Here is a 27,989-nt window from a genome sequence, read left to right on the forward strand (position 1 = left end):
TTATTAGAAATGCAAGTCGAAAAGTAGAAGTATAAAATATTAGAGCATAAATCTTATTTACCTTTCATTTATTTATAATAAATATACCTTGAAAATACTAATTAATTTGACAGAGGCAAAAAGACCTATACCCAAACTACCCAATATTTTTACCTAATCTGTGATCCAACATGGGTGACCAATCAGCTGACATTTCTGAAGGCATATTTTTCCATGGTGTAATTATCTAAATTGGGTAAATTATTACATAAAACCTGCTCCGAGACAGTTTTCAGTGATAAACTCGTTATTCAAGTGAATAATTAATCATCATCTGTTATGGATATCGAAATCAGAGTTGCGTGAGTACTTATATGATAATCTTGAGAATTTGATTTTAATTTCCGCATTTCTTACGATCTTACCTTGTACTTGATTTAGATAAGACTACTATATGTGTCCTTTGACCGCCACTGAGGTTTTACACACTATTTATGAGAGAAAATGAGCTTGAAGTGTAAAATTATCGATTTATTTTAATACATACATTTTCAATGCCATTCCATGCTTGTATTACGTATACGGGCTAAATAGGCGGAAATTGTAAATCACGACCTTAATATTTTCTATTTGTTCCCCTTTTTATTACTTAAATTAGCTATTTTTAACATAATTCTGTAAAATTTGTAACTATTTTACTTCTTTAGTAAAGTAGGTACGTTTTGAAATTCTACAGTTTTATTCTTTAAAAAAAAAGTTTACGCTAACACCTTGGCATTGAATTATTGTACCATAAATTATTTAAAAAAGTTGTTATTTTTGTTTAAAAATATTGCATGTGTGTTGCATTATTTTAATAAGCTTATTGGAAACATTCTAACCATTTAGTATTATTCTGATGTAATTATTACATTTCATTACTTACATTAAAAACAATAATTTAACTCTGTTTCTATTTTATCTAATTTCTAACTAAGCTCTTAGATTTTTAAATATTCTTTAAATAACATAAATAGAAAAAACATGTCTTATAATATTTTTTGTTTATTTTTTCCGACAATTGCATAATCATAGCTAAACATAAAATAAATATAAACTGTATTCCTACTTAGAATAATTAACAATACAATGATAAATATCCTACAAGTTAATATGTTATTAATTTATGTTAATAAATAAATATGTAATCTTTGTTATGTTATTATAATGTTGTAACCACAATCAATAAATAAATAATCTATTGGTAGACTGTTGACTGGCCATAAGAGAATTATAATATTTATGTACCGGTAAAACAGGGTGCTACCACACAGCATTTAGCTGGTTCAATTCCCCCACAGAGCAACACTTTGTGTGTTCCACAAATTGTTTCGGGTCTGGGTGTCATGTGTATGTGAACTTGTATGTTTGTAAACAAACCCAAGACCAAGGAAAAAAACCTGTGTGCGGGGTAACTTCTTTTTAAAGAAAAGCAAAAAATGTTTAACATAATTTTTCCCAACATTTATTCACCACATTCCTGTATCTATTCACTCCTTGATCTGGGGGCACGGTAGTGCCCGCCAAGACGAGCCAAGCGAAGCGCAAGCGCAAGGGCACTACCTACCTTTTCTCGAAGCGCTTCGTCGTATTTTTGAACCTTCATAACTTGAGTTTGGGTTATACCAGATAAACAAAATTTTCAGGATATAGTGTCAGTGGTAGACTTAATAAACCTCTAAAGTTTCAATTGCATAGCTCTTATACTTTAGATTTTATTGATATCAACAAAATTCTTAAGGTACTTCCTGAAGTCCTAGAAAACTGAAATTTGGTATGTAAGCTAGTATTAGTACCCAAACAACAAAAAAATCCTAAAACTTGGAACTTTTACCCCCAACCCCTTAAACTAGGGGGTGAAAGTTTGTTCGAGACTTCCGCAACTTTTGACGCTAGAGGTCTGAATGCGGCCGCGGAAGGGTAAAAATCTGAAATAGGGAAACTTAATTCCCTATTTCCTGCTTGAGATCTGAAAATTATACACAAGTACATAGAACACAAACTTTTCATCAAATCAAAACATTATCCTACCCATAAGTACTTAGATATGAATAATATTACTACACTTCACTTCGGTAAGTGTTTATTAATCAACCTATACTTTTGAACATAAGCATCGTAAGTATAGTATGCGCCAACGCCCGCCGCCTGCCCCCTCGTCCCCGCGCAGTAGCTAAAAAGCACGGAAAGAGTTTAGGAGATTGAATAGATTTTTAAGCTCAAGCCCATATGACGAATAGCAAAAAGTCCGTGCGGCCGACTCGCCGTTACGTCCAAGGTTTGCACGCCTACGAGATTTTAATGTAAAAACTCTGCTACGCGCTACGAACTACGCAGTACGAGCTATGGCTGTAGAATTTCCCCGTAACTTGAGTGTGAAATTAGGGCTTATCGATTTAGGTCTGGGCATGTAGGGTTAGAAACTTGGCTCTACACGGGATCTGATTACTTTTTGACAGTGCGAGCTATATGGTCTCGTCTTGGCAACATTTAACATGAAATGTTTTTGTGGGATTTCTTTTATACATATTCACTCCGTATTGCAGTATATTGCATGAGAATAACAATGTTATCTATGACTAATTGATAACAATAGGTGATGTAAGGGGTGAGTTATTTGTAACACCTCTGCTTATAACCTAAACAAAACCAAAACATATTGTTTGTTTTGTAATAGTCAGATACTAGATTTAGAAATTCTAGAAAAAAAGTAGCTTATGAGTAATATTTTGTATGTATATTATACATTGTATAATTTGGTGCCTAACTTTTTTATTAACTAAAAATCACGAGAAAAGCTCTACTAGTTTCGAGTCACAGTGGCGACGTCGCGCAGCCAACAGTACCCATAGTACGAGTTTATTTTACATTTAAAGTAATTGGAACGAGAACATGTTAGGCCCCTGATTGGCCGGTGCGAATGAACCAATCAATGAATCAGAGCGCTGAATGCCCTCTCGTTGTAAAGAGTGAGGTACTTGTAACACCTCTGCTTATGTACTAAACAAAGAACAAAATATACTGTTTGTTTCGTAAAGTAATAAAAGGTGTATTTTTATTCGAGCCGGCCAATCAGAGCGCTGAACGCGCTCTCGTTTCGATTCCTTTAAACGTAAAGCAAACTTTTACTGAGGGTACATATCATTTTAGTGATAACTCTATATTATGTTGATAACTACAACAGGAGGGCTGCGCTTGATGCAATCAATATTGACAATACATAATGAAGCAATAATAAGTTTATTTATAAACGTGAACGATATTTTGTAAACAACTTTACTCTTGCATTCTAACAACAAGATCTTTCTAAATTAATTATTATGTTATCGGCTTACTCACGCAGTTATCTACCTATTTAGGACCCACTCGTTCCGTGAAAGGAAAAGAACTAACAATAATTTTAAATATGTCAATGGGCTGATTTCTAAAAGCATCGACACCCATCTTAGGACGCTAGCGTTTTCCGGAGCTGCGGTCTAAAAACGGGCTCCGACTCGAAAAGCAGGAGTAGGAACGAGGTGGATTTTAGTCATAGTGACCTCTCGCCTCCTCAAAGCGAGAGAAACCATTGGATGATTCCTCCCCCCTTAAAAATAATAAGCTGGCGGTAGAAGTAAGTGGCGGTGGATCAAGGGCTTGATGCAGAAGGCAGTACTCCTCGAAACAGCACGTATTGTGAGCAGGTTTCTGTCTCTGGAGCCATAACCACCGGTAGTTTGGACCATGCTCCCGCTACTGTTTGGAAATATTATTTTATTAACTTGCGTTACGTAATACCTAAACGCCCCCACAAAGAGAAAGAAGTCATTGGATGATTTTCCCCTCTTAAAAAAATAAATAATTACATACTTATATATCTAAATGTTTTTTTTTATTTGTTTCAGATCCTGCATGCAGTCCAGACAATCAGAATAAACAAACCATGGAAGAACCTATAAGTGAAACCATAGAAAACCATTTGGACGCAAACAAAATCACTTAGTAACAAACTAAACTAAACATTAACAAAACTAAAAACTAAAATATAGCAAAATTTAACACAACGGAGATCTAGTCTCTATAGAGAAATAGAAATATAAAAATTAATAGTGCAATTAAATATATAAAAATAGAGAAAGATTTAAATTATAAAAAAAGATTATATTTATTAACTTTTTTATTTTGTTAGTATTTTTTTTTCGCCGTTCATAAGTCAATGTTGTTGTTGTAAAAAATAAAAGTATAAATAGTTGCTAGTTGTGAAAATTGACAAGTAGTTGGCACATAATTCCATTCTATTTTTAAATAATTTAAAAAAATAATAGTTTGACTATTACAAATGGTTACCAAAGAGTTTATATATATAGAGATTAAATAAGTTTTATGAGTTGGGGGTGTTAAAGGGGTGAATGAACTTTGGGCATAGAGAATTTAAAATGGCCGCCACAATGGTTGAGACGCCCCCTCCTCAGCTGATTACTACGATAGAATGGAGTATGATGGACAAAACTAAGTTTTTTCCATTGTATACTTTAAGCAGTTTTACAGGTACGTAAAAAATATGAATAAATATCTATTAATTTTATATAATACTGTCTCGTTAGCCGAGTGGTTGCAAGTGCAACTGCGTGGCAAGATGTCTCGGGTTCGATTCACGGGTCGGGCGAAGTATTACTGGGCTTTTTTCGGATTTTTCGAAAATTTCTCCGTGGTAGCACGGAACCTGAAATTGTGCCCGTTATGGTAATAGGCTCACCACCTATTACATGGGACTTACAACATAAATTGTAAAATGTGAGTGTACATTGGCATTGTGTGCCGTAATATGCTGATGTTTTATATCCTATAACCTGCCTAGATTAATGCCAACACAAAAATAAACCCAACACAAAAATAATTATTCAAATCGGACCAGTAGTTCCGGAGGTTAGAGCGTTGAGTGATTTCCCCCCTCAACAAAATTAAAAAAGGATACAGTAGGGGACAAAATGTCATGCAACATGTGTCCCTAGCAACGAAATCGCATTTTTATTCAATTAATTCCACCTAGGGGGCAAAATGTTAACTACTTCTGATGCTTTTTATCTTACGCCCGAATACTGAAATGCTACTTAATTTTTAATTATACTTAAATATCGTGCTATCTCTGTCATTTTATAAAGAATTGATAGAGACAGAACTAGTCTTGAGAGCGTCTTAAAATTGAGTAGCGTTTGAGTATTTGGACATTAATGCGTTAATGCTCTACGCAGTCTCAGGCTACTTGGTAGTTAAATTAATCTACAAGACGGACATTAAAATAAAGAATTAGTCATCTACCCTATTCTTATGCTTATATGCCACAGTGATTTATAGATAGTAGGCAGCCATGTCTAGACCAGTGGTTCCCAAAGTTGTTTGGCTTACGACTTATCTAAATCATGTTACAAAACTCAGGACCCACCTTTAGGTAATTAAACCATACCAATATGAAAAAAAAATACAGAACGGTTCTTTAGGGTGACTTTCTCCGGAGCTGCGGACTACCTAGCGGGTTTACCGGGGCTCCGGCTCGAAAAGCAGGAGTAGGAACGGGGTGGTTTTTAGTCAGTAAGAATCTGACACTGCCTCTCGCTTCGCCCAAGGCGGGAGAAGTCATTGGATGATTTTCTCCCTTAAAAAGAGGCTAAAAATTCACTTACGACCCACTAATTGATCGCGATCCATAGATTGGGAAGCACTGGCTTAGATTAAAAATAATGTATTACTTATCAGCCCACTTTATACCGATTATTCAACCTTTATCTTATCGTTAATGGAAGATAAAATAAAATTAGACATGTCTAGTATACATAGCTGGCGTTAGAAACAAATATTTTTTACTAAAAAGATGCAAAGATCATAAGCCCCGAATACTCAAACGCTACTCAATTTAAGTTGTACTTAAATATCTTGCTATCTCTGTCTTTTATAAAGCGTTTATAGTGACAGAACTAGTTTTGAGAGCGACTTAAAATGTAGTATCGTTTGAGTATTTGGGCACTAAAGGAATGACAATGACTGCCTCATTGGTCGAGTGGTCGCAAGTACGACTGCCGGGCAAGAGGTCTCGGGTTCGATTCCCGGGTTGGGCAAAGTATTGCTGGGCCTTTTTCGGTTTTTCAAAAATTTCTCAGTAGTAGCACGGAGTCTGGAATTGTGTCCAGTACCACCCTCCTACCAGGCCCATCCTCTATTACATGAGACTTGTATCATAAATGTTAAAAAGTGGGTGTATAGTCGCATTACATGTCGTAATGTACACCTCTGCCTACCCCTCAAGGACAAAAGGCGTGACGATATCTATCTAATTATGTTTATCTATCTTTCCAGTAAGATGCGCGCTATACCCACTAACTTTAATAAAAACACAAATCCAAGTGCAGAGAAAGAAAGAGGCATACAGTGGTGTAGCTGACGCTATATCTAAGATATATAAGAATGAAGGCGTGCCCGGACTTTATCGAGGGTTCTGGCTCTCCAGTGTAAGTATTTTTTATGGTATAAGCCGGTAAACGAGCAGACGGATCTCCTGATTGTAAGCAATTGTCGCCGCCCATGGACACTTGATACCAGAGGTGTTACAAGTGCGTTGCCGGCCTTTTGGGGGTTAGGAATTTAAGGGTTGTTGGGGAATCGGAGACTGGGAAGGGGTGTAATTGGACCATTTACCATATACACAGCATGCCATCACCATGATGATCTATAATATAAAAATAAGTCGGGTTTGCCTTCCTGACGCTATAACTCCAGAACGCACGAACCGATTTCCACGGTTTTGCATTCGTTGGAAAGGTCTCGGGCTCCGTGAGGTTTATAGCAAAGAAAATTCAGGTCAAATTTCAAGAGAAAAGCAGGAAAGTGCCATCTCTAATACAAAAATAAGCGAAGTCATCTGGTAGAATAGAGTCAGGCGTTATTTTGCGGAAGTCCATGCTACATGCTATTTGATTTTTATCACAATAACAAAACAACAAAATTTCGCACGCGTGTGCTTTCTTATGATCAGCTGTTAGCAGCGAGGTGACGGGCCCGCGTTATCGGAAGACTAGTAACTAGGTAGGTATTTTGGAAATATACGCGTGCGTGCTAATGAAATTTTGTTATTATTGTGATAAAAATAAAACTAATGAGTATACAAAAAAAGTTTCTTCGGGAAAGTTGTTTGTAATCATGAGTACAATCACGTGTTTAAATATCGTTCACTAATTATGAGTCACCCTATATATTTATGATACTTACTGCCGCACTCAGAGTCATTTAATGGTTACTTAACCCAGTCCTTAGCAATTGATTTCAATACAAAATCGTTACTAAGGAATAGCTTAAGTAATCATTAAATGTCTCTGAGTGCGGCAGTGAGTATTTTCCTAAGTTTCAAGTAAGATGTTACGTATCTTACACTATTTTCTCTCCAGTTTCAGATAATATCAGGAATTTTCTACATAACTACGTATGAAGGTGTACGATATGAGCTCGGGAAGTATGATGTCAGTCCCAAAGTGAAGGTATGTACCTAATTCTATTATAATATGTGTATAGCTTCTACCAGCGGCTTCACCCGCAATCCCGTGTTGTAAAAAGCTTATATCCTGTCTGTATACCAAATTTCTTCGAAATTAGAAATATTGATTGTCCAATGGTGTGACACTAGCTAATTCCCTATTGGACGAAAAATAAGAGGACGGGATATTTACAATGTTTATTCGTTTTTGTGAGTTTCTGGTATTACGCCAATGTTGCCAGAGCATTATGATCACGGATATAAAAAGTAATATTTTATATTGCCTTAAAAATCACGGTTTACCCACGTCCAATAATTTAGAAAAGCTCTACTAGTTTCGAGTCAGAGTCACAGACGGACTCTTAATCTTGAGCAGCGTGCGCAAACGCGGCGACGTCGCGCAGCCTACGAAACTAGTAGAGCTTTTCTCCATTAATTTACGTGAGTAAACCGTGATTTTTTACTTAATTTAGTATGTCTCACTATGTGATAATTATTATAATTAATATTGTATTTATTTCCAGTCGTTTATAGGCGGTGGCTGTGCGTCGATAGTGGGTCAGACGATCATAGTACCATTTGATGTACTAAGCCAACATCTTATGGTCTTAGGCCTCGTCAAAGGAAGAGGCAATGCTAGGAATCCAGTGAGTATTTCTTAACCTTTTTTGTTATGGTATAAGCCGGTAAACGAGCTGACGGATCACCTGATGGTAAGCAATCGCCGCTGCCCATGGACACCCAAGGAGTTATAAGTCTGTTACCGGCCTTCTAGTGTGCTTTTGCACCAGGGGCCTTAGTCTGCTATTACAATTGTGTCAGAATGGTCGATCATTGAGCAGTGCGAGAAGGACGGAGCTACGTAGGTTGTATAGCTCCATCCCTCTCGCACTGCTCAGTGATCGACCATTGTGAGACAATTGTAATAGCAGACTAAGGCCCCAGGAATGTGTTATGTAGCTATGCTACGAAGATGTAATTGCAAAGATGTAAAACTATGTGACCGGTTCCACTGGTAAAACAAACTCGTACTAAGCCCTCAGATACATCGTACTTGGGTATTTTATTCTGCCTTATTGGCGAGTGGTCGCAAGTGCGACTACCGGGCAATGCGTCTCAGGTTCAATACCTGGGCCGGCAAATTACTGTTAGGCCTTTTTGGATTTGCCAGAATTTCTCGGTAATATTTTGGAATTGTGGCCGGTATATGGCAATAGGCTGTTACATCCCTATTACATGGAACTTACAACATACATTGTGAAATGTGGGTGTACATTGTACAGTGCCATAATGTACACCTCTGTTTACCTCTTCGGGGATAGAAAGCGTGACGAAATTTATAATATAAAAAAAGTCGGATTTTCCTTCCTGACGCTATAACTTCAGAACGCACGAACCGTTCCATTCTTTGAAAAGGTCTCGAGCTCCGTGAGGTTTTTTATAGCATACTAGCTACTTCCGCGCGGTTTTTGGCTCCTATTGGTCATAGCGTGATGTTTTATAGCCTATAGCCTTCCTCGATAAATGCACTATTCAACACAAAAATAATTATTCAAATCGGACCAGTAGTTCTGGAGATTAGCGCGTTCAAACAAACAAACTCTTCAGCTTTATAATATTAAGTATAGATTAAAAATTCCGTTCGCCGGGTTTGCTAGTATTATATAATGTTTTTTTTCTATTCTATTTCAGCAAATGAACCCTCTCGGCTTAGATCTAGAGAAGCGCATGTCCAAGGCGGCGTTGGCCAAAGAGGTGGCAGTACGCGTGTATCAGCTGCACGGGCCGCTCGGCTACTACCGCGGATACACGGCCTCGTTGGCCGCGTATGTACCAAACTCGGCGCTATGGTGGGCGCTGTATACTGCTTATCAAGGTAAGGAAAAAATTTCGAGACCATATACGGTGATTGATAGGTAATTAGCAGTGTTAGGAATAGGTAGTGCTTATAAGCCAAAACTTTGAAGAAGAACAGGGAAAAGAAACGGTGACTTCCTTAGTACTATATTTTTTTCCGGACATCTGCCTGGACAATACCTAATACATAAAAAAATATGCTATGAATTTTACATCATTGGATAGGTAATTTTGAGCTGAATAAAAGTTACTATGGCGCCAAGTTCCAAATCTTAGTCCGTTTAGAGTTATCCTTTATTAAACATGGTAGTTTTGGTAGTTTTATCAGTAGCCAAGTAATGCTATTTTTACGTCATAATTGCATTTGTGCTTTATACACGTAGCGTGGGTACTAACCACGAATCAATTGAAAAAATCATTATCAATCGAAAAGCACTTCAAAAATCTTCAATACAAGCAGAATGTCAATTATAAACAGATACCAAAAAACCCAAGTGATAACTGGGGTCAAGTAGAAACTTTTGGTCATAAGCTTTACTTCTTATCTTATGACAAAAAGTTTCCTAGTATCCACATACTATTGTAAGGTGGGACTAGGATTTCCATCTTCCTTCATGAGGTCTGGATAAGTGTCATGAAACTGTAATGTGTACTTCTATTTTCAACTAAACTATTATTATTATTTTAATTACAGATGAGCTCCTAAAAATAGCTCCGTCGTGGGTATCGACGCTGTTGATCCAGTGCGCGGCCGGCACACTAGGCGGGTTCACCACGACCTTCCTAACCAATCCATTGGACATAGTACGCGCTAGGTTACAGGTAAATACACTTTCATTATAGGCTCTAAATAAGGATAAATGATACTAGCTTTTTTGGGAGGAGAGGAATGATCCAAAGACTTCTCCCGCCCTGGGCGAGGCGAGAGACAGTGTCAGACTTTTACTGACTAAAAACCACCCACTTCTGCTTTTCGAGCCAGAGCCCCGCAAGTCCGCAGCTCCGGATCAGGCATCAGTCATACTGGGCCCCATCTGTGGTGGTCTGATGGCTCTTTGACGCGACGCATGCCGTACAAGGGAGCTCTGAATAGTTTGTTCGGAATTCACGAAGAAACTAAGATCATTTAATATGCTATGGACCAATGGTTTCTAACCGGTGATCCGCAGAATGCGAAATATTATGGTCCACGAAACGATTGCTCAATGCGGGTTGGCTATTTCGAACTTTAGAAAAGGTCTTTGGTTAGCAGTGGCCACTTATTGGCTAATGATGTGGTGTGGTAGATGTGATGTGTTTGTGCTAACGACAAACCTATATCTTCACAGGTCGAAGGAGTAGGCACGATGAAGCAAATATTCAAGACGCTATGGGCAGAGGAGGGTCTAGTAGGCCTGTACTTCAAGGGTCTGTCAGCGCGGCTGCTGCAGTCAGCCTGCTTCTCATTCAGCATCATCCTCGGGTACGAGAGCATCAAGAGAGTCGCGCTCAGCGACGAGTTCAAGCCGAGAGTGCGTTGGTGACGATAATAAATACCTTACGTATATGGTTTGGGTTTTATTTCGGTTTTACAGATTGATTTGATTATTACAGACTGATTTTTAAGCGATTACAGACTGACTTGTATGTGATTACAGATCATCAAAGATAATTACAGAATGACATACTACATCATTGAGCAGTGCAAGTAGGAAAGAGCTATACAACCTACATAGCTCCGTCCCTCTTGCACTACTCAATGATCGAACATTCTTGTATTATAGAATGTCTGTTTTATTAAGAACTGCATGACAATTCTAGACTGGATTAATGACCATTACCGAATATCTTAACAGCACGGTTGGCGCTGTGGTTGGACAACTGGCTGCCACGCGACGTCTAACGGGTTCGATTCCCGCATGGAGCAACTCTTTGTGTGATCCACAAATGGTTGTTTCGGGTCTGGGTGATTCTTATAGGTCGAAGGAGTAGAAATAATGAAGCAAATATTCAAGACGCTATGGGCAGAGGAGGGTCTAGTAGGACTGTACTTCAAGGGTCTGTCAGCGCGGCTGCTGCAGTCAGCCTGCTTCTCATTCAGCATCATCCTCGGGTACGAGAGCATCAAGAGAGTCGCGCTCAGCGACGAGTTCAAGCCGAGAGTGCGTTGGTGACGATAATAAATACCTTACGTATATGTTTTGGGTTTTATTTCGGTTTTACAGATTGTCGTCATTTTTACAGACTGTCAAAGACGATTACATACTGTCAAAGACATTTACAGATTGACATACGTACTATTACAGGTTGTCTGCCTTATTTTACTAAACACTGCATGGACATTAAAGACTGTATGAATGATCATCACAGAATATGCGACCATTATAGAATTTTTGGTTGCATTACATATATTATGTACAAATGTAATGACTCAGCTTGGAGTTTCATGCTCACTCAAAGGTCTTATGGTAGTGGCACGGGCATTGGGTCACTCGATTCCCTGGAATATGGTGAGTTGGGCAGAGGAGGGTCTAGTAGGCCTGTACTTCAAGGGTCTGTCAGCGCGGCTGCTGCAGTCAGCCTGCTTCTCATTCAGCATCATCCTCGGGTACGAGAGCATCAAGAGAGTCGCGCTCAGCGACGAGTTCAAGCCCAGAGTGCGTTGGTGACGATAATAAATACCTTACGTATATGTCTTGGGTTTTATTTCGGTTTTACAGATTGATATGATTATTACAGACCGTCAAAGACATTTACAGAATGGCATGCTTACTATTTACAAATTGTCGTACTATTACAGGCTGTCTACTTAATTTTACTAAACACTGCATGGACATTAAAGACTGTATGAATGATCATCACAGAATATGCGACCATTATAGAATTTTTGGTTGCATTGCATATAAAATATAATGATTCAGCTTGGAGTTTCATGCTCACTCAAAGGTCTTATAGTAGTGGCACGGGCATTGGGTCACTCGATTCCTTGGAATATGGTTGAGTTGGGCAGAGGAGGGTCTAGTAGGCCTGTACTTCAAGGGTCTGTCAGCGCGGCTGCTGCAGTCAGCCTGCTTCTCATTCAGCATCATCCTCGGGTACGAGAGCATCAAGAGAGTCGCGCTCAGCGACGAGTTCAAGCCGAGAGTGCGTTGGTGACGATAATAAATACCTTACGTATATGTTTTGGGTTTTATTTCCGTTTTAGAGATTGACATAATCATTACAGAGTGACTTAATTGTGATTACAGACTGTCAAAGATAATTACAGAATGACATACGTACTATTACAGATTGTCTGTTTACTAAGAACTGCATGACAATTCTAGACTGGATGAATGACCATTACCGAATATCTTGACTGCACGGCTGGGCAACTGGCTGCCGTGCAACGTGTAGCGGGTTCGATTCCTGCATGGAACAACTCTTTGTGTGATCCACAAATTGTTGTTTCGGGTCTGGGTGATGCTTATAGGTCGAAGGAGTAGGCACAATGAAACTATCTAAAGCAAAAAAGAAAATATTCAAGACGCTATGGGCAGAGGAGGGTCTAGTAGGCCTGTACTTCAAGGGTCTGTCAGCGCGGCTGCTGCAGTCAGCCTGCTTCTCATTCAGCATCATCCTCGGGTACGAGAGCATCAAGAGAGTCGCGCTCAGCGACGAGTTCAAGCCGAGAGTGCGTTGGTGACGATAATAAATACCTTACGTATATGTTTTGGGTTTTATTTCGGTTTTACAGACTGACTTAGCTGCTATTACAGACTGTCAAAGACATTTACAGAATGATATGCGTACTATTACAGATTGTCTATTTCATTTTACTAAACACTGCATGGGCATGAATGATTATAGAATTTTTGGTTGCATTGCATATATTATGTACAAATATAATGACTCAGCTTGGAGTTTCATGCTCACTCAAAGGTCTTATGGTAGTGGCACGGGCATTGGGTCACTCGATTCCCTGGAATATGGTTGAGTTGGGCAGAGGAGGGTCTAGTAGGACTGTACTTCAAGGGTCTGTCAGCGCGGCTGCTGCAGTCAGCCTGCTTCTCATTCAGCATCATCCTCGGGTACGAGAGCATCAAGAGAGTCGCGCTCAGCGACGAGTTCAAGCCGAGAGTGCGTTGGTGACGATAATAAATACCTTACGTACATGTTTTGGGTTTTATTTCGGTTTTACAGATTGTTGTGATTATTACAGACTGACTTAACTGCGATTACATACTGTCAAAGAAATTTACAGAATGGCGTACGTATTATTTACAGATGGTCTGTTTTATTTTACTAAACACTGCATGGACATTAAAGACTGTATGAATGATCATCACAGAATATGCGAATATTATAGAATTTTTGGTTGCATTGCATATATTTTGTACAAATATAATGAATCAGCTTAGAGTTTCATGCTCACTCAAAGGTCTTATGGTAGTGTAGTAGTTTTACCGTGGGAGAGCCATGCTTCGGCACGAATGGGCCGGCTCGACCGGAGTAATACCACGGCCTCACAGAAAACCGGTGTGAAACAACGTTCACGTTGTGTTTCACCGAGTGAGTGAGGGTACCGGAGGCCCACCATCCCCCCTACGTAATGGCGCAGTTCAACTCAATTCGATTACCCCAGGAGGGTACCAACTACACTGGAGAATCCCTCTCTGGACGTCCATACTCAGAGTTTAACCACCCTGAGCGTGGACGTCTAGGCCGCCCCACATCGTACTCTGGGGGGGGCAAAACTGCGCGCATTACAGCTCGAGGCAAGAGCAAAATAACTTCGGCACCCCCTGCCACGCTGAATGTGGACTTCTGCAACATCAGGGGAATCCATTCCAACCTTAACGCTGTCCACTACCATCTTGAGACAGCAAAGCCCGCCTTGCTCTTTTTAACTGAGACGCAGATATCGTCTCCGTTGGACACATTGTACCTCACCTACCCTGGGTATGGACTGGAGCATTCCTTCTTGCCTAGGGCCGGGGTGTGCGTGTACATTAGAGACGATATCAGCTTTCGTCGCCTCAGAAATCTTGAAGGTAGAGACCTCTCCATCTTATGGCTGCGTGTAGATAACGACGACCACCCCCGTGTCTATGCGTGCCTATACAGGTCCCATAGTGGCGATAGCGAGACTGACCGACTCATGGAACACATCCAGACGGCTGTAGACTCTGTACAAGGGCAGATACCCTCTGCAGAAGTCGTTTTACTTGGCGATTTTAACGCCCACCACGCCGACTGGCTTGGTTCTAGTAGAACTGACCACGCGGGGAGATCTGTCCACGACCTAGCCCTTGCTTCTGGCCTGACACAGCTGGTTACCGCGCCTACGCGCATCCCAGATGTGGAAGACCAGAGGCCTTCACTGTTGGACCTTCTGCTGACCTCTCACCCGGACGGCTACAGTGTGTCCGTTGTTGCTCCCCTAGGCTCATCGGACCATTGTCTCGTCCGGAGCTCTGTATCTTGGACGCGCTCGTCGCGTCTAGAAGATGCACGTCTTCGCCGCGTATGGCACTACAGGTCGGCAGACTGGGATGGGATGCGGTCCTTTTTTGCATCCTATCCTTGGAGACAGGTTTGCTTCTTGCAGGATGATCCCAACGCCGCTGCCGATTCTGTCGCCGATGTGGTGCTACAGGGGATGGAGCTGTTCGTCCCATCCTCTCTGGTCCCTGTCGGTGGCAGGTATCGGCCCTGGTTTGATTCGTCTTCCAGAAAGGCCTCACGCAGGAAGCGTGAAGCCTATCGAGCCTGGGCCGATGCGGTGGTGGCACGGGATGTAAATACCAGCACTCTTAAAAAGGAGTATAACTTTGCTTCCAAGTCCTTCAAAAGAGTTATTGCAGGGGCTAAGTCTCAGTACATCGGTAGAATTGGCGAGAAGCTTGAGCGCCTTCCTTCGGGAACTCGTGCGTTCTGGTCGCTCGCCAAAGCTGTCGAAGGCAATTTCTGCAGGCCGTCATTTCCACCTCTGCACATGGGGGGTTCTATACAAATAAAAAATAATCTTTAATTTAATTTTTCAAATAAAAAATAAATAAATAACTGATTCGTTGGCTCATGGCGCAAGGGATAAAGCCCAACTTTTGGGTAAAATCTTTGCGTCCAACTCGACACTGGATGACGGGGGGCGTGGGCCGCCTGCCGTGCCGTGGTGCGGGTGGCATATGCCAGATATCCGATTCCACCAGCGTTCGGTGCGTTTGGCGCTCCTGTCCCTTGATGTCCAAAAGTCGAGTGGGCCCGACGGGATTCCACCCCTTGTGTTAAAGATGTGCGCTCCGGAGTTGGCACCAGTTTTAACACGTCTTTTTCGGCTCTCTTACTGTTTAGGCGTAGTACCGAAATCCTGGAAGACGGCCTTGGTCCACCCGATCCCTAAAAAAGGCGATCGAACAAATCCGTCCAACTACAGACCGATAGCCATAACTTCCTCTTCTCGAAAATAATGGAGTCCATTATTAACTGCCAGCTCTTGCGGTACCTAGAAGATCACCAACTACTCAATGACCGACAATACGGTTTTCGTAAAGGTCGGTCGGCTGGGGATCTTCTGGTTTACCTGACACACCGTTGGGCACAGGCGATCGAGTCTAAGGGGGAAGCGTTGGCAGTGAGCTTGGACGTGGCGAAAGCCTTCGACCGGGTTTGGCATAAAGCGCTTCTTTCGAAGCTTCCTTCCTATGGGCTTCCCGAGAAATTGTGCGAATGGGTCTCCTGCTTCCTTACAGACAGAAGCATTAAGGTCGTTGTCGACGGGGAATGCTCCGACTCTCTGTCTGTGAACGCAGGTGTCCCTCAAGGCTGCGTGCTATCACCTACCCTGTTCCTCATCCATATCAATGATATGTTGCAAATCAGCGGCATTCATTGTTATGCGGATGACAGTACAGGTGATGCCTATTATACCGGCCGCGCTAACATTTCTCGGGAAAACGTCATCGAAAGCCGAAACAGACTTGTGTCAGAAATCGAGACTTCTTTGCAGAGAATCTCAGATTGGGGTGAACTTAATCTGGTCCAGTTTAACCCTACTAAGACACAGGTCTGCGTGTTTACCGCTAAGAAACTACCGTTGGTCGTCTCACCTCAGTTTCAAAGTACCCCTCTGACTGCCTCAGCCGGTATTGGAATACTTGGCATCAACATTTCGGGCGACGTCCAGTTCCGTGGTCATCTGGAGGATAAGGCTAAATTAGCCTCGAAAAAGCTTGGTGTGCTCAACAGATCGAGGCAGTATTTCACTCCAGCCCATCGCCTGCTTCTATATAAGGCGCAAGTTCGGCCCCATATGGAATACTGCTCTCATCTTTGGGCGGGGGCACCCCAGTACCAGCTTCATCCTCTGGACCGCGTTCAGCGGCGTGCGGTTCGGATTGTTGAGTGTCAGGAAGTTTCAAACCGACTTGACACTTTGGCAATGCGTAGAGATGTAGCTTCGTTGTGCATTTTCTATCGCTTATACCACGGGGAGTGCTCTGAGGAATTGTTTGGTCTTATTCCTGCCGCTTCTTTTCGCCATCGACCCACACGACAGCATTTCCATCCCCACCATATAGATGGTTGGCAGGCCACAACTGTGCGCTTCTCGCGCAACTTTCTGCCTCGCACAGCAAAACTGTGGAATGAGCTGTCGTCGGCGGTATTTCCGAACCGATACGACCTTCAAACCTTCAAGAAAAGAGCATACTCCTTTTTAAAAAAACAAAGGCCGGCAACGCACCTGTGACTCCTCTGGTGTTGCGGGTGTCCATGGGCGGCGCTGATCGCTTACCATCAGGTGACTCGTTTGCTCGTTTGCCTCCTATTCCATAAAAAAAAAAAAAAAAAAAAAAAAGTGGCACGAGCATTGGGTCACTTGATTCCCTGGAATATGGTTGAGTTGGGCAGAGGAGGGTCTAGTAGGCCTGTACTTCAAGGGTCTGTCAGCGCGGCTGCTGCAGTCAGCCTGCTTCTCATTCAGCATCATCCTCGGGTACGAGAGCATCAAGAGAGTCGCGCTCAGCGACGAGTTCAAGCCGAGAGTGCGTTGGTGACGATAATAAATACCTTACGTATATGTTTTGGGTTTTATTTCGGTTTTACAGATTGACATGAATTTTACAGAGCGACTTAGCTTTGATTACAGACTGTCAAAGATAATTACAGAATGGCGTACATACTATTTACAGATTGTCTATTTCATTTTACTAAACACTGCATGGACATTAAAGACTGTATTAATGATCATCACAGAATATGCGACCATTATAGAATTTTTCGTTGCATTGCATATATTATGTACAAATATAATGACTCAGCTTGGAGCTTCATGCTCACTCAAAGGTCTTATGGTACTGGCACGGGCATTTGGTCACTCGATTCCCTGGAATATGGTTGAGTTGGGCAGAGGAGGGTCTAGTAGGACTGTACTTCAAGGGTCTGTCAGCGCGGCTGCTGCAGTCAGCCTGCTTCTCATTCAGCATCATCCTCGGGTACGAGAGCATCAAGAGAGTCGCGCTCAGCGACGAGTTCAAGCCGAGAGTGCGTTGGTGACGATAATAAATACCTTACGTATATGTTTTGGGGTTTTATTTCGGTATCATTCGGAACTGGAGCCATTTGTGGAACTATGAATCTTTTAAAAACAACGTCACGCCTTTTTTTTCCCCCCCGAAGGGGTAGGCAGAGGTGCACATTACGGCACGTAATGCCGCTATACACCCACTTTCCACCATTTTGTGTTATAAGTCCCATGTAATAGGGGTTGAGTCTATTGCCATATACTGAGCACAATTCCAGATGCCGTGCTACTGCTGAGAAATTTTGGAAAAACCGAAAACAACCCAGTAATACTTATCCCGACCCGGGAATCGAACCCGAAACCCCTTGTCCGGCAGTCGCTCAATGACCACTCGACCAATGAGGCAGTGAATCTTTAATGTTATTAATTAATATCTGAAAATAGCGACAGGCATAAGACAGATTTTGTGATCAATGACGTGGCCAAAATATGTGCTATAATGTGCTGCGTGCCAATGGTCTGCATTAGAGCGTCTAGAATTTGAGTGAGGTTTAGGTATTTTAACCATAAGTGACCAATGACAGAATGTGTGATTCTGGGGATTGTATTTTTGTTCTAAAATATAGTTTTAAAATCGCACATGTACAGTTAACGTTGTGCGACACTAACGCCCTCTACTCTTTTCCGTTGACAGGAGAAACTACACATGACATTGGCGGTATAGTCGACAACATATAGTATTGGAGACTCGGTTGCTACCAAGGAAAAAATAAAACTATAGAGTATGACATCAAATGACTTTATTAACAAAATAATTATTTTACAAATAAAAATAAATGATTTACATAATATTATACACTACATATACACGATAAAAATACAGGCTATCTTTATCAACTAGAGAACATAATAGGTAGGTACTAGTGATGTAACGAATATTTGCATTCGTTATCGATATACAGTATGTTAACTAACAGAGGGTCTTCCTGTTAACCCGCAACAGTATAGCATCCATACATGCTAAAAAATATTAGCATTCAAAAACAAAACAATTTTGTTTTTAATATTAAAATATTCAACAAACATTTTAAATCGATACGTAAAAGAAACACTCTGTGCACGTGTAGTTGAAGGAAGGCAACGTTGCAATTCATTGCTTTTTTTCTATGCTGATATTTTTATTTTAATCTATTAATGATATAGATAAACGAGTTTAAGGATAGGATCGCCCTCTGTTAATTAACATACTGTACATAATTATATGCATCACTAGAACCTTCTAATTTACGATAAAAAGCGACATAATTACCAGCGCAATGGAAAAATAATAACATCGTTACACCATTTATAAGAAAAACATTAGAAAGAAATATCTACTGGTATACACAATTTTATACTCTAGTGACTAGAAACTAGTGACTAAATAATAATTTCAAAGTATGTAATGTGTACTCCGTGAATTGAATCCGAGATGGGAAATACTATATCTTCTACTAACTGACTGACTGAGTAATGCCTCTACTACACTTCAAAATACATGTGTGACTTTATACAAGGTGTAAACAGAACGCTACAAAGCTTTTTTGTTTTCATAATTCTAATCGTTTTTGTTTTAGTGTTTCATGCAACATCAGCCCTAAGCAGTTGATTACAACTCTTATTACAAAAAATAAATATTGAATTCCTTATTATTATTTTTTTAAATACAACTAATTTTTTACCATCACCCGTTTTAGGCGTTTCGTTTATAACCTGTATTCATGGCTATTAGGTACAATAATTAGCTTAAACATAATATCTTGGATATTGTAAATTGTTTAAAAATGACTACAGATTAATACATTTGGGAGCAAAGACACGGAACTACAGAATAATACATTTACTTAGGAGCAAAGAAACGGAACTACTAGCGATTCTTCTTTTTCATTTCTTTTATAAATGAAAAATACGGCGACCTCTCGCGTCCGGCTTTCGTTCAGGCCATGGTGCGGGAGCGAGGGGGACTGGGATGCCGTCTCCTACTGCGAAGCAGTCATGTTAGCTATGGAGAAGGCGGGGCGCGTGTGGAAACGAACCTCTTCACGCCACAGCCGACGCGAGGGACACTCCGGGCGTGACGATCTCCGACCACCGTAAGTGCGTGTCTGCGGACGACGAGCAAGGGGTAGCTCGCAGCCCAAACAGAACCTAACCCGTGCGTACGACGCGTCGCCCACGTCTCAAAGAGCCATCAGACCACCACAGATCCGGAGCTGCGGACTACCTAGCGGGTTTACCGGGGCTCCGGCTCGACAAACAGGAGTTATAAATGGATCTTTAAAATGATAAAAATGCTAGTGGCTACGTCTTTTTGCGTTTAAGTTTATCGGTATGGTATGACTAGAATAGACCAGATAAAAACATTCATCTTAAATCTAAAGGACAATGCAAATTCTGGTCCCACTTCCAATAGCTATGTATGTTACATCATTGGATAGGTAATTTGTAGCTGTATAAAAGTTACTATGGCGCCAAGTTCCAAATCTTAGTCCGTTCAGAGTTATTCTTTATTAAATATGGTAGTTTTATCAGTAGACAAGTAATGCTATTTTCCTGTCATAATTGCATTTGTGCTTTATACATGTAGTGTGGATACTAGGAAAACACATAGGTATTGCAAGGTGGGACCAGATTTCATAGAATCTCGTGCATCATGCTTTCTAGTATTATCATCAATTAATTTAAGATCTCTCAGAGATCCATCGTCTAATTCTAATGATTATATTATTTAACATAGGTATAGATATCTATTTAGAGCCATATTTCGAGATACCATAATCGTACGAGTAGACCGCGCTAACAACAATATGTAAACAGTGTTCTAAAATTATCTGCCACGGCTTTAATGGGAGGTAGTGTTGTGTTTGAAGATTACATTAGTGAAGAAATTTCGTGCCCCGGACCAGTTAATTCAATTTGAGAACATAAAGAAGTTAAATAAACATTGACTCTACTCTGCATAAAGTGGTTCACAAACACGCACGATGCGACAGAGACAGTGAAAGAGATAGCTCTTCCATAAAAAAATCATACTTAGATTTTTTTATGACAAAAAATAAATACTCATAATTAAAAATTCACTATAGTAATCTTCGAACACAACACTACCTCCCATTAAGCCAGTGGCAGATACTTTTAGAACACCTTATATTTAAATAAAAGATCACTTATCAAATTATATTTAAACACAATTTTTCATACAACAGTTTGATTTTTTACATAAGTTGCCATACGTCATAAAAAGAGTATAGATGGCGTAACTATCGAGTAATATACTTTAGAAATCGTTATGATTATTCTCTTTTTAAGATGTTTTACGAACTTATTGTACAGCTTTGTTTAGCTTGCCCGGTTTATTTTTTTTGTTCCAATCAATCTAGACGTGATGCGGCGCGGGGCGATAACAATAAACTGTCAAAATGTATTGACGTGGCCTACGTCACCAACCGCACGTGGGATGCGGCGATATAACGCGATCAATTGGCTTGATATTGTCGCGCGAACTGGACGCGGTGCCGTCACGTGTTTGTTTATAATGTCGGAAACAGAAACAAAACGAAACGATTCACATGCACGTAGGACATAGCCGCCGTCACACCGCATCGCGTTGTATTCGCGTGTCACCGCACCGCTTCGCGTTCGCTTCTATATCGCTAACGAGAAACATCGCTTTTATATCATTATTATTTTCAATTATTCATCTCTAAATACGCTTTTTTGTTTATCGCTCGATACATTTTACTCACATCTGTTTCATAATTACTTTTATCCTTTTTAGGTGGTATTTTATAAAGATTAGTAAAATGCTGCCTGCCCAAAATATGGATAATCTCATTAGTCCGATTGAAATACTTATTACACAGTTCACAGTGGTAACTATTGTCATCACATTTAGACACAGAATTGTGTGTTAGAAAATTGTCGTATAGCCTTTCATAAATTAGGACCCTAGGATTGACTTCACGATCATTGTATAAATACCTAAGCATATCATCCCTATTAATTTTATTCTTATTTTGTAACTTAAGTATGTGGTCTTTGCCATAGATGTGTGCTAATACATCAACCATGTGTTCATTGCAGTAGCTACATGAATACCGGCGATCGTATTTTGTAATGCGATGAAAGTCAAATAGTGTTTTTTCATACATCTTGTGTAGTTCACTTTCCATATGATCGATAATTATTTTATTCTTATTTGGTAGTTCTATGGGACATATTTCGCACTTAATTCTTTTACTATCATTACAATATTTTACAAATAAATTGTAGAGCAGCATTTTGTCTAATTCTATATGTCTCTTGCTTGTCATGTGCTTAGTAATTGCTTTTTCTTTCTTCTTTAAATCAATTTTGCATAGCGTGCAAACCGTTTTATTTTTACCTAATACTTTTAAATGAGTTTTATAATCTTGGACCTTTAAACTATCGTCCGAATCATATTCTAAATCAATATCCTTTAAGTTGACATCGTTTTTTTTAATAGTAGTGTCTGTATAAAACTTCCTATACTTACCTTCGAGAGAAGTATCGAATTTTAATCCATATGTTTTACAAAACTCTCTCTCTGAAGACATTTGTTCCATTTTATCAACATGCCCCTTTTCATTCATATGCTGTTTTATAGAATTCGCATCTAATACAACCTCACATAGATTACAAGTGTATAAATCTGTATCTTTCTTGAATATATGGTTTTGAACACGAGTGGTTTTGACATGCCTTCTTGAGTTTAAATGTTGTACGTAATTTGGAAATGGGACATGTACATTACAAGATAGACATAGAACATTGGTTGGGGATAAGTTCTTTGGTGTTTCTATGATAGCTTTGTTAGTAGTGTATTTGTGTCTTGCACTAGTAATGTGGTATTGAGAGTCGAGTAATACTGCTTCGTTGCATACGATGCAGTGGCCCGGCTGTCGCTCGTGGCTTGGGTTTAGAGATGTGAGCTGAAATTGAGATGGTAAAGTTAACTAAAAAACTACAGACAAACTTTCACATTTATAATGATATTAGTGTGTTTGTCCATGGGCGGCGGCGATTGCTTAGCATCAGGTGATCCGTATGCTCGTTTACCGGCTTATACCTACCATAAAAAATATTATTTTTTTTAATGTTTCCCCACACTAGAATTTTCTTCTACGTCTTGGGTGCGTTTACAAACATACAAGTTCATATATACGTGACACCTAGAGTCCCAGACCTGATAAACTTTCCTATACATATAAATATAGCAGCGACCTCTATCTAATAAGAACATTAAAATGGGAAAAATCCTATTAGGTTTTTTTTAACTTGACACAAGAGAAAACTCTAGTATGAGAACTCGACTAGTTTCAAGCCATGCTAGAGGCTCATATTCATGAGCGACATTCGCGACACGACGCGGTTATTGTTGCGAAATGCTGCTCATGAATATAAGCCTCGAGCATGGCTTGAAGCTAATCAAGCTCCTTGTCAAACAGTTACGTGAGTAAACCGATAACATAATAATAAAAATCTTACCTCTCTAAAAAAATTCTCATTCGCGGGCAAGAGTACCAATTTGACATGCCTCTCAGACATTTCATGCGAATTGAGATCCGTTGCAAAATCCTGGATCCAAAACTTGCAAAGTTGGCAATAGATCTTACTACAAATCACTTTGTAGCTATGAAAATTTTGCTGTAAAACTTTGAATTTGACATTTTTAATGTTTTCCAATACCACATAGTCGCCGTCCGTGTCAATTTTGGGATTCAAATTGTATTTGTTCGTTATTTTCTTTAAATAACTGTCAAAATTCATTGTTTCAGGTGAAATTCTGACATCTAACTGTTGTATATCAGTTAATTGGTTAGTAGTTGTTGCTGCGATGAATTTTTGTTGTTGATTTTGACTTTGATTTTCAGTTTTATTGTTCAATTCTGTGTGTAATTCTGTGTTATTGATTGCGCTTGGAGTTTTTTGAAGATCATTTTCCTGATTTTCTGTTTTAAAAGTTGTGTTTGTTGTAGTTTGTTCTAAATATTTTTTGAAATCAATAAATTTCTGTTTCAGAGAAATTGGTTGGTTTGATGTTTTAGTGTTATGATCATCTATTTTGTCTGCAGTCTTTTTAATTCCTTTCAGAAACTCATTTGGCGACTGATCACCAGAAACACTGTTACTTTCATTTCTTAAATCAACATTTTGACAGTCAATATCAATTTTATTATCAGCAGAAACACCATTAGTTTTAATTTCTAGATCACCATTTTGACAGTCAATATCAAGTTTATTGTCAGCAGAAACGCCATTAGTTTTAATTTCTAGATCACCATTTTGACAGTCAATATCAAGTTTATTGTCAGCAGAAACGCCATTCGTTTTATTTCCTACATCAAAATTTTGACAGTCAATATCAATTTTAACTTCAGCAACTTTAGGTGTGTTATTTTCAATACATTTAGGCGATTCTCGTTCATAAAATTTATTACTATTAATTACTTGTTCAAATACATTTGAGTCTCTGCTGTTATCTTTATCCGTTATCTCTCCGTTGCAGTCATTATTTATTTTATTACCTGTCGTTTCATCATCATCATTATGACAAACAATATAAGTAATTGCATCTCCGTTACAATCATTATCGTTATTAAACTTTGTAATGCTATCATCATTGTTACTATGAACTATCCCCACTGTTTTTGTAATGGCATCATCATTGGTATCATGACCTACCTCAATTGCTTTTGTAATGGCATCATCATTACCACCTTGAACTATCCCAATTGTTTTTGTAATGCCATCATCATTGGTACCATGAACTATCTCCACTCTCTCACTATCAGCATTATAATCGTCATCGCTGTCAGTAACATAATTATCATCCTCATCATCATTATCACTAAAACTGAATAAATTATTAAATTTATTCAATATAACGAAGTTCTCCATAGAATTTAAGTGTTCTTTTGACGTTTCGTGGTGTAATTTATCAGCAATTTGTATTATTTTACAACATACATCGCAGTAATACTCAGTATCGAGTAGTTTCTCCGTACTTGTGATATTTTCTGTGTTGATTTCATTTTTCACTCTTTGTAGGACGGTGTTGCATATGTTTCTATATGTGTTGTGTTGTGTGCTCCGCTTGTGGGCTATGTGGCATCTGATTGGCACTTGGATGTTGCATAGGGAGCAGAGGTATGTCTGTGTGGATGCTGGAATGGAGGAAAAATAATGTTAATTGGTCAGATTTAAGTTATGTTCTAGGGTTTTATTTGAGGTGATTATTATCACCACACAATTATTAGTTTCAATAATTGTATAATAATACTTATACTATATACTACATACTACTACTGCTTTGACGTTCAAAAGTGCCTTCCAGGTCTATTTGAAATAAATAATTTTGACTTTGACGTTGACTTTACATACTGTTAAATAATAGTAAGTATAGTGTATAATAGTAAAATAGTACAAAATATTATCATTATCATCACGCCTGTTATCTCCGAAGGGCAGAGGTGCACATTACGGCACGTTATGCCACTGTACAATGTACACCCACTTTTCACAATTCATGTTGTAACTCCCATGTGGTGAGCCTATTGCCATATACCGGGTACATTTTCATACTCCGTGCTATAACTGAGAAATTTTTGAAATACCAAAAAAAATCCAGTAATACTTTGCCCGACCCGGGAATCGAACCCAAGACCCCTTGCCCAGCAGTCGCACTTGCGACCACTCAGCTAACGAGGCAGTAGTACAAAATAGTATAAGTACTATTTTTTAATATTATAATAGTATGGTTTCTATTATTTTTGCAAACAATATAATAATATGTATATTGATTTATGATTTTAGCAATTTATTACTACCATTTTAATTGCTAAATTCAATATTTTTAAATACAAAAAAATATGCATTTAGTAATGAATAATAAAGTATGTAATTAATAATTTTTATATTTTTTTAATCTTTCTTTATTTTAGTTTTTATTTCTTTTGAGGTATTTTTAATTTGTAAACAATTTAGCCATAGTTATCATTCAATATCATTACTAATGAATATAAATAGAAGATTTTTTATTCATTAATGATTGAAATGTTTAATGGAATTAGTTTATTCATCCACTCCATCCATTTTTGTTACCACAGTTCGGTAAGTTAGTGATGATATCTTTGTTTTACAAAAAATCAAGATTTCCTTGACACCTATCTGAGCATATTGTTACAATTATAACTAAAATCAATCGCTAGGGCACAATAACATTAGCTTTATATTACTACAACTTAAATAATGATAGCAAAGCATTGAGCTTTCGCTTAAGCTTAAAAAAATATTATAAACATCTACTCACAAGATTTATGAGGGTTCCCTATAGCTTCCTTAGACACAATCTTCACCTCATAAGATCTCTCAGGTTTCCCCATGACTTCTTTAGATACAATTTTGACTTGACAATACTCCGAGTCTCCGTTCAACTGTGTATTAGACCAGAGTTTCACCGGCCCATCATTTGACCTTTCCATGTATTTCTGCAGATGTGATAAGTCCAGTTCTTCTAACGGTATGGTGTAAGATACATTTCCTGTAGAGATATTCATGGTTTTCTGAAAAAGAATAAGTAAAAATAAACTTGACCATCATTCATTATTATCATTTTTTTTTTTTTATTTGATGGGATGATGTTTGGCCCCTATGTCGCCTGGTGGTAAGTAGTTATGCGGCCTACAATGGAGCATGTCTGCCCATAAGCAACCTATTCACTTGGACCTTCAATACACCCAGGTTAAACATACAGTATGAACAAAGTCTCTTTTGATTTTGAAACACTTTCGGCTTAAGTAATAGCTTAAGCTGTAAAATTACGCATGCTTTTTCTACTAATAAATAATAATAAAACTAAACTCATCTGTTTCACATAAACCCCAGACCTAGCAAGAAATCTGAACATCATAATATTTTTTAAACAAACAGACAAACATGAGTATAAAACTCTTACTGACTAAAAACCACCCCGTTCCTTCTCCTGCTTTTAGCCGGAGCCCGGGAACCTGCTATTACATTTTGAGGATATTATTAGCATTGGATTGGAAGTTTTGGGTAAACTCCAATTGTAAATATATCTTATAGGTTCTTATTACATTTTTTGTTAAAAGAAATCCATATACAGATTATGACAAAAAAAATTAGTATTTTTTATTTTAATTTCTGTTTAAGGGCAAACAACAGCTGAATCAAGTAGAACATAAAGCCAATAAGTTTTTTTTTGCAGTTCCTCACTGGGTTTTCATAATCTATAGTGGTATAACTAGAATAGGACTCAGATATTAAAAGCTGAACGTCAAAGGAATATGAGCGTGTCGCGTCGCGGATTTTACAACAATATTAATTTTGATAAAAATATCAACAGATCACAAACTTTTAACATTCGCACTCTAATACATAGCTATATAATATTATGATGATAATTTATTTCCGCCATTTATAACTCAAAATCAATATATTTTCATGTATTTTATCGAACTGCAAATTATCGATCGATGGATGCACTTGAATAAACTTCAATAATACAATCGTTATTGTAATTATTTTGACAAAATTTTTCGACAATAATATGGAGTGGGAAATTTCAAGCAAGAATAAATATAAATCTAATAAGAATCTTATAAGATGACTTAGAAATAAAATTGCAAAGTTTCTAATAAGTAATAACATACCTATATGTAACTACGTGACTATGAGAAATTATGTATGAAATTTAACTTATTAGAAAGATCCATACTTACTGTATTGGTCAGTTATCCAGAAAATGACTAGAACTGAAACGAAACACAATAAAATAATAACATTATTAAGTTTTCCGGCTTTTTATTATCATAACAAAACAGCGCAAGGTTGCGCGATACGCACTACTGTGAATGAATGAAATATGTAAATGTCATTCATTCGGTTTGACAGTTTTGAGAGATTGATCATGTTGTTTATGTTTACTTTTTTGTGTGTATCGTACGTGCGTGAAATTAGTTGGCCGCACACGTAAAACTTCTAAATGTTAATTTGTCTTTTGTTTTAATAATTGAACAATTAGTATTCATAATATCTCGAGTTTGATCT

General features: G+C 38.7%; 2 protein-coding genes across 3 annotated transcripts; one reads left to right on the forward strand and one right to left on the reverse strand.

Moving 5' to 3' along the window:
- Positions 1–153: 153 nt before the first annotated feature.
- Positions 154–11,552, forward strand: LOC126911821 (solute carrier family 25 member 44-like). 2 transcript variants are annotated; one of them, XM_050700761.1, is made up of 8 exons: positions 154–341; positions 3,903–4,545; positions 6,349–6,500; positions 7,434–7,523; positions 8,044–8,166; positions 9,212–9,395; positions 10,071–10,198; positions 11,335–11,552. In XM_050700761.1, exons 2-8 carry the CDS (start codon positions 4,407–4,409, stop codon positions 11,527–11,529), a joined length of 1,011 nt encoding a protein of 336 aa, XP_050556718.1. In that variant the 5' UTR covers positions 154–341; positions 3,903–4,406; the 3' UTR covers positions 11,530–11,552. The 2 variants fall into 2 exon arrangements, with proteins under 2 accessions (XP_050556718.1, XP_050556717.1); XM_050700760.1 differs by lacking the exon at positions 11,335–11,552 and adding an exon at positions 10,705–10,922 and having other exon boundaries at positions 157–341.
- A 7,020-nt stretch (positions 11,553–18,572) lies between these two features.
- LOC126911803 (protein PFC0760c-like) lies at positions 18,573–27,784 on the reverse strand. The gene is made up of 4 exons (XM_050700675.1): positions 27,662–27,784; positions 26,230–26,482; positions 23,406–25,084; positions 18,573–22,849 (listed from the first exon to the last, which is right to left on the reverse strand). The coding sequence occupies exons 2-4, from the start codon at positions 26,474–26,476 to the stop codon at positions 21,587–21,589; spliced, it is 3,189 nt and encodes a 1,062-aa protein (XP_050556632.1). The 5' UTR covers positions 26,477–26,482; positions 27,662–27,784; the 3' UTR covers positions 18,573–21,586.
- Positions 27,785–27,989: the final 205 nt, after the last annotated feature.

The sequence above is a fragment of the Spodoptera frugiperda genome, chromosome 19 (genome assembly GCF_023101765.2).
Source record: "Spodoptera frugiperda isolate SF20-4 chromosome 19, AGI-APGP_CSIRO_Sfru_2.0, whole genome shotgun sequence".
Taxonomy (NCBI): Eukaryota; Metazoa; Arthropoda; class Insecta; order Lepidoptera; family Noctuidae; genus Spodoptera; species Spodoptera frugiperda.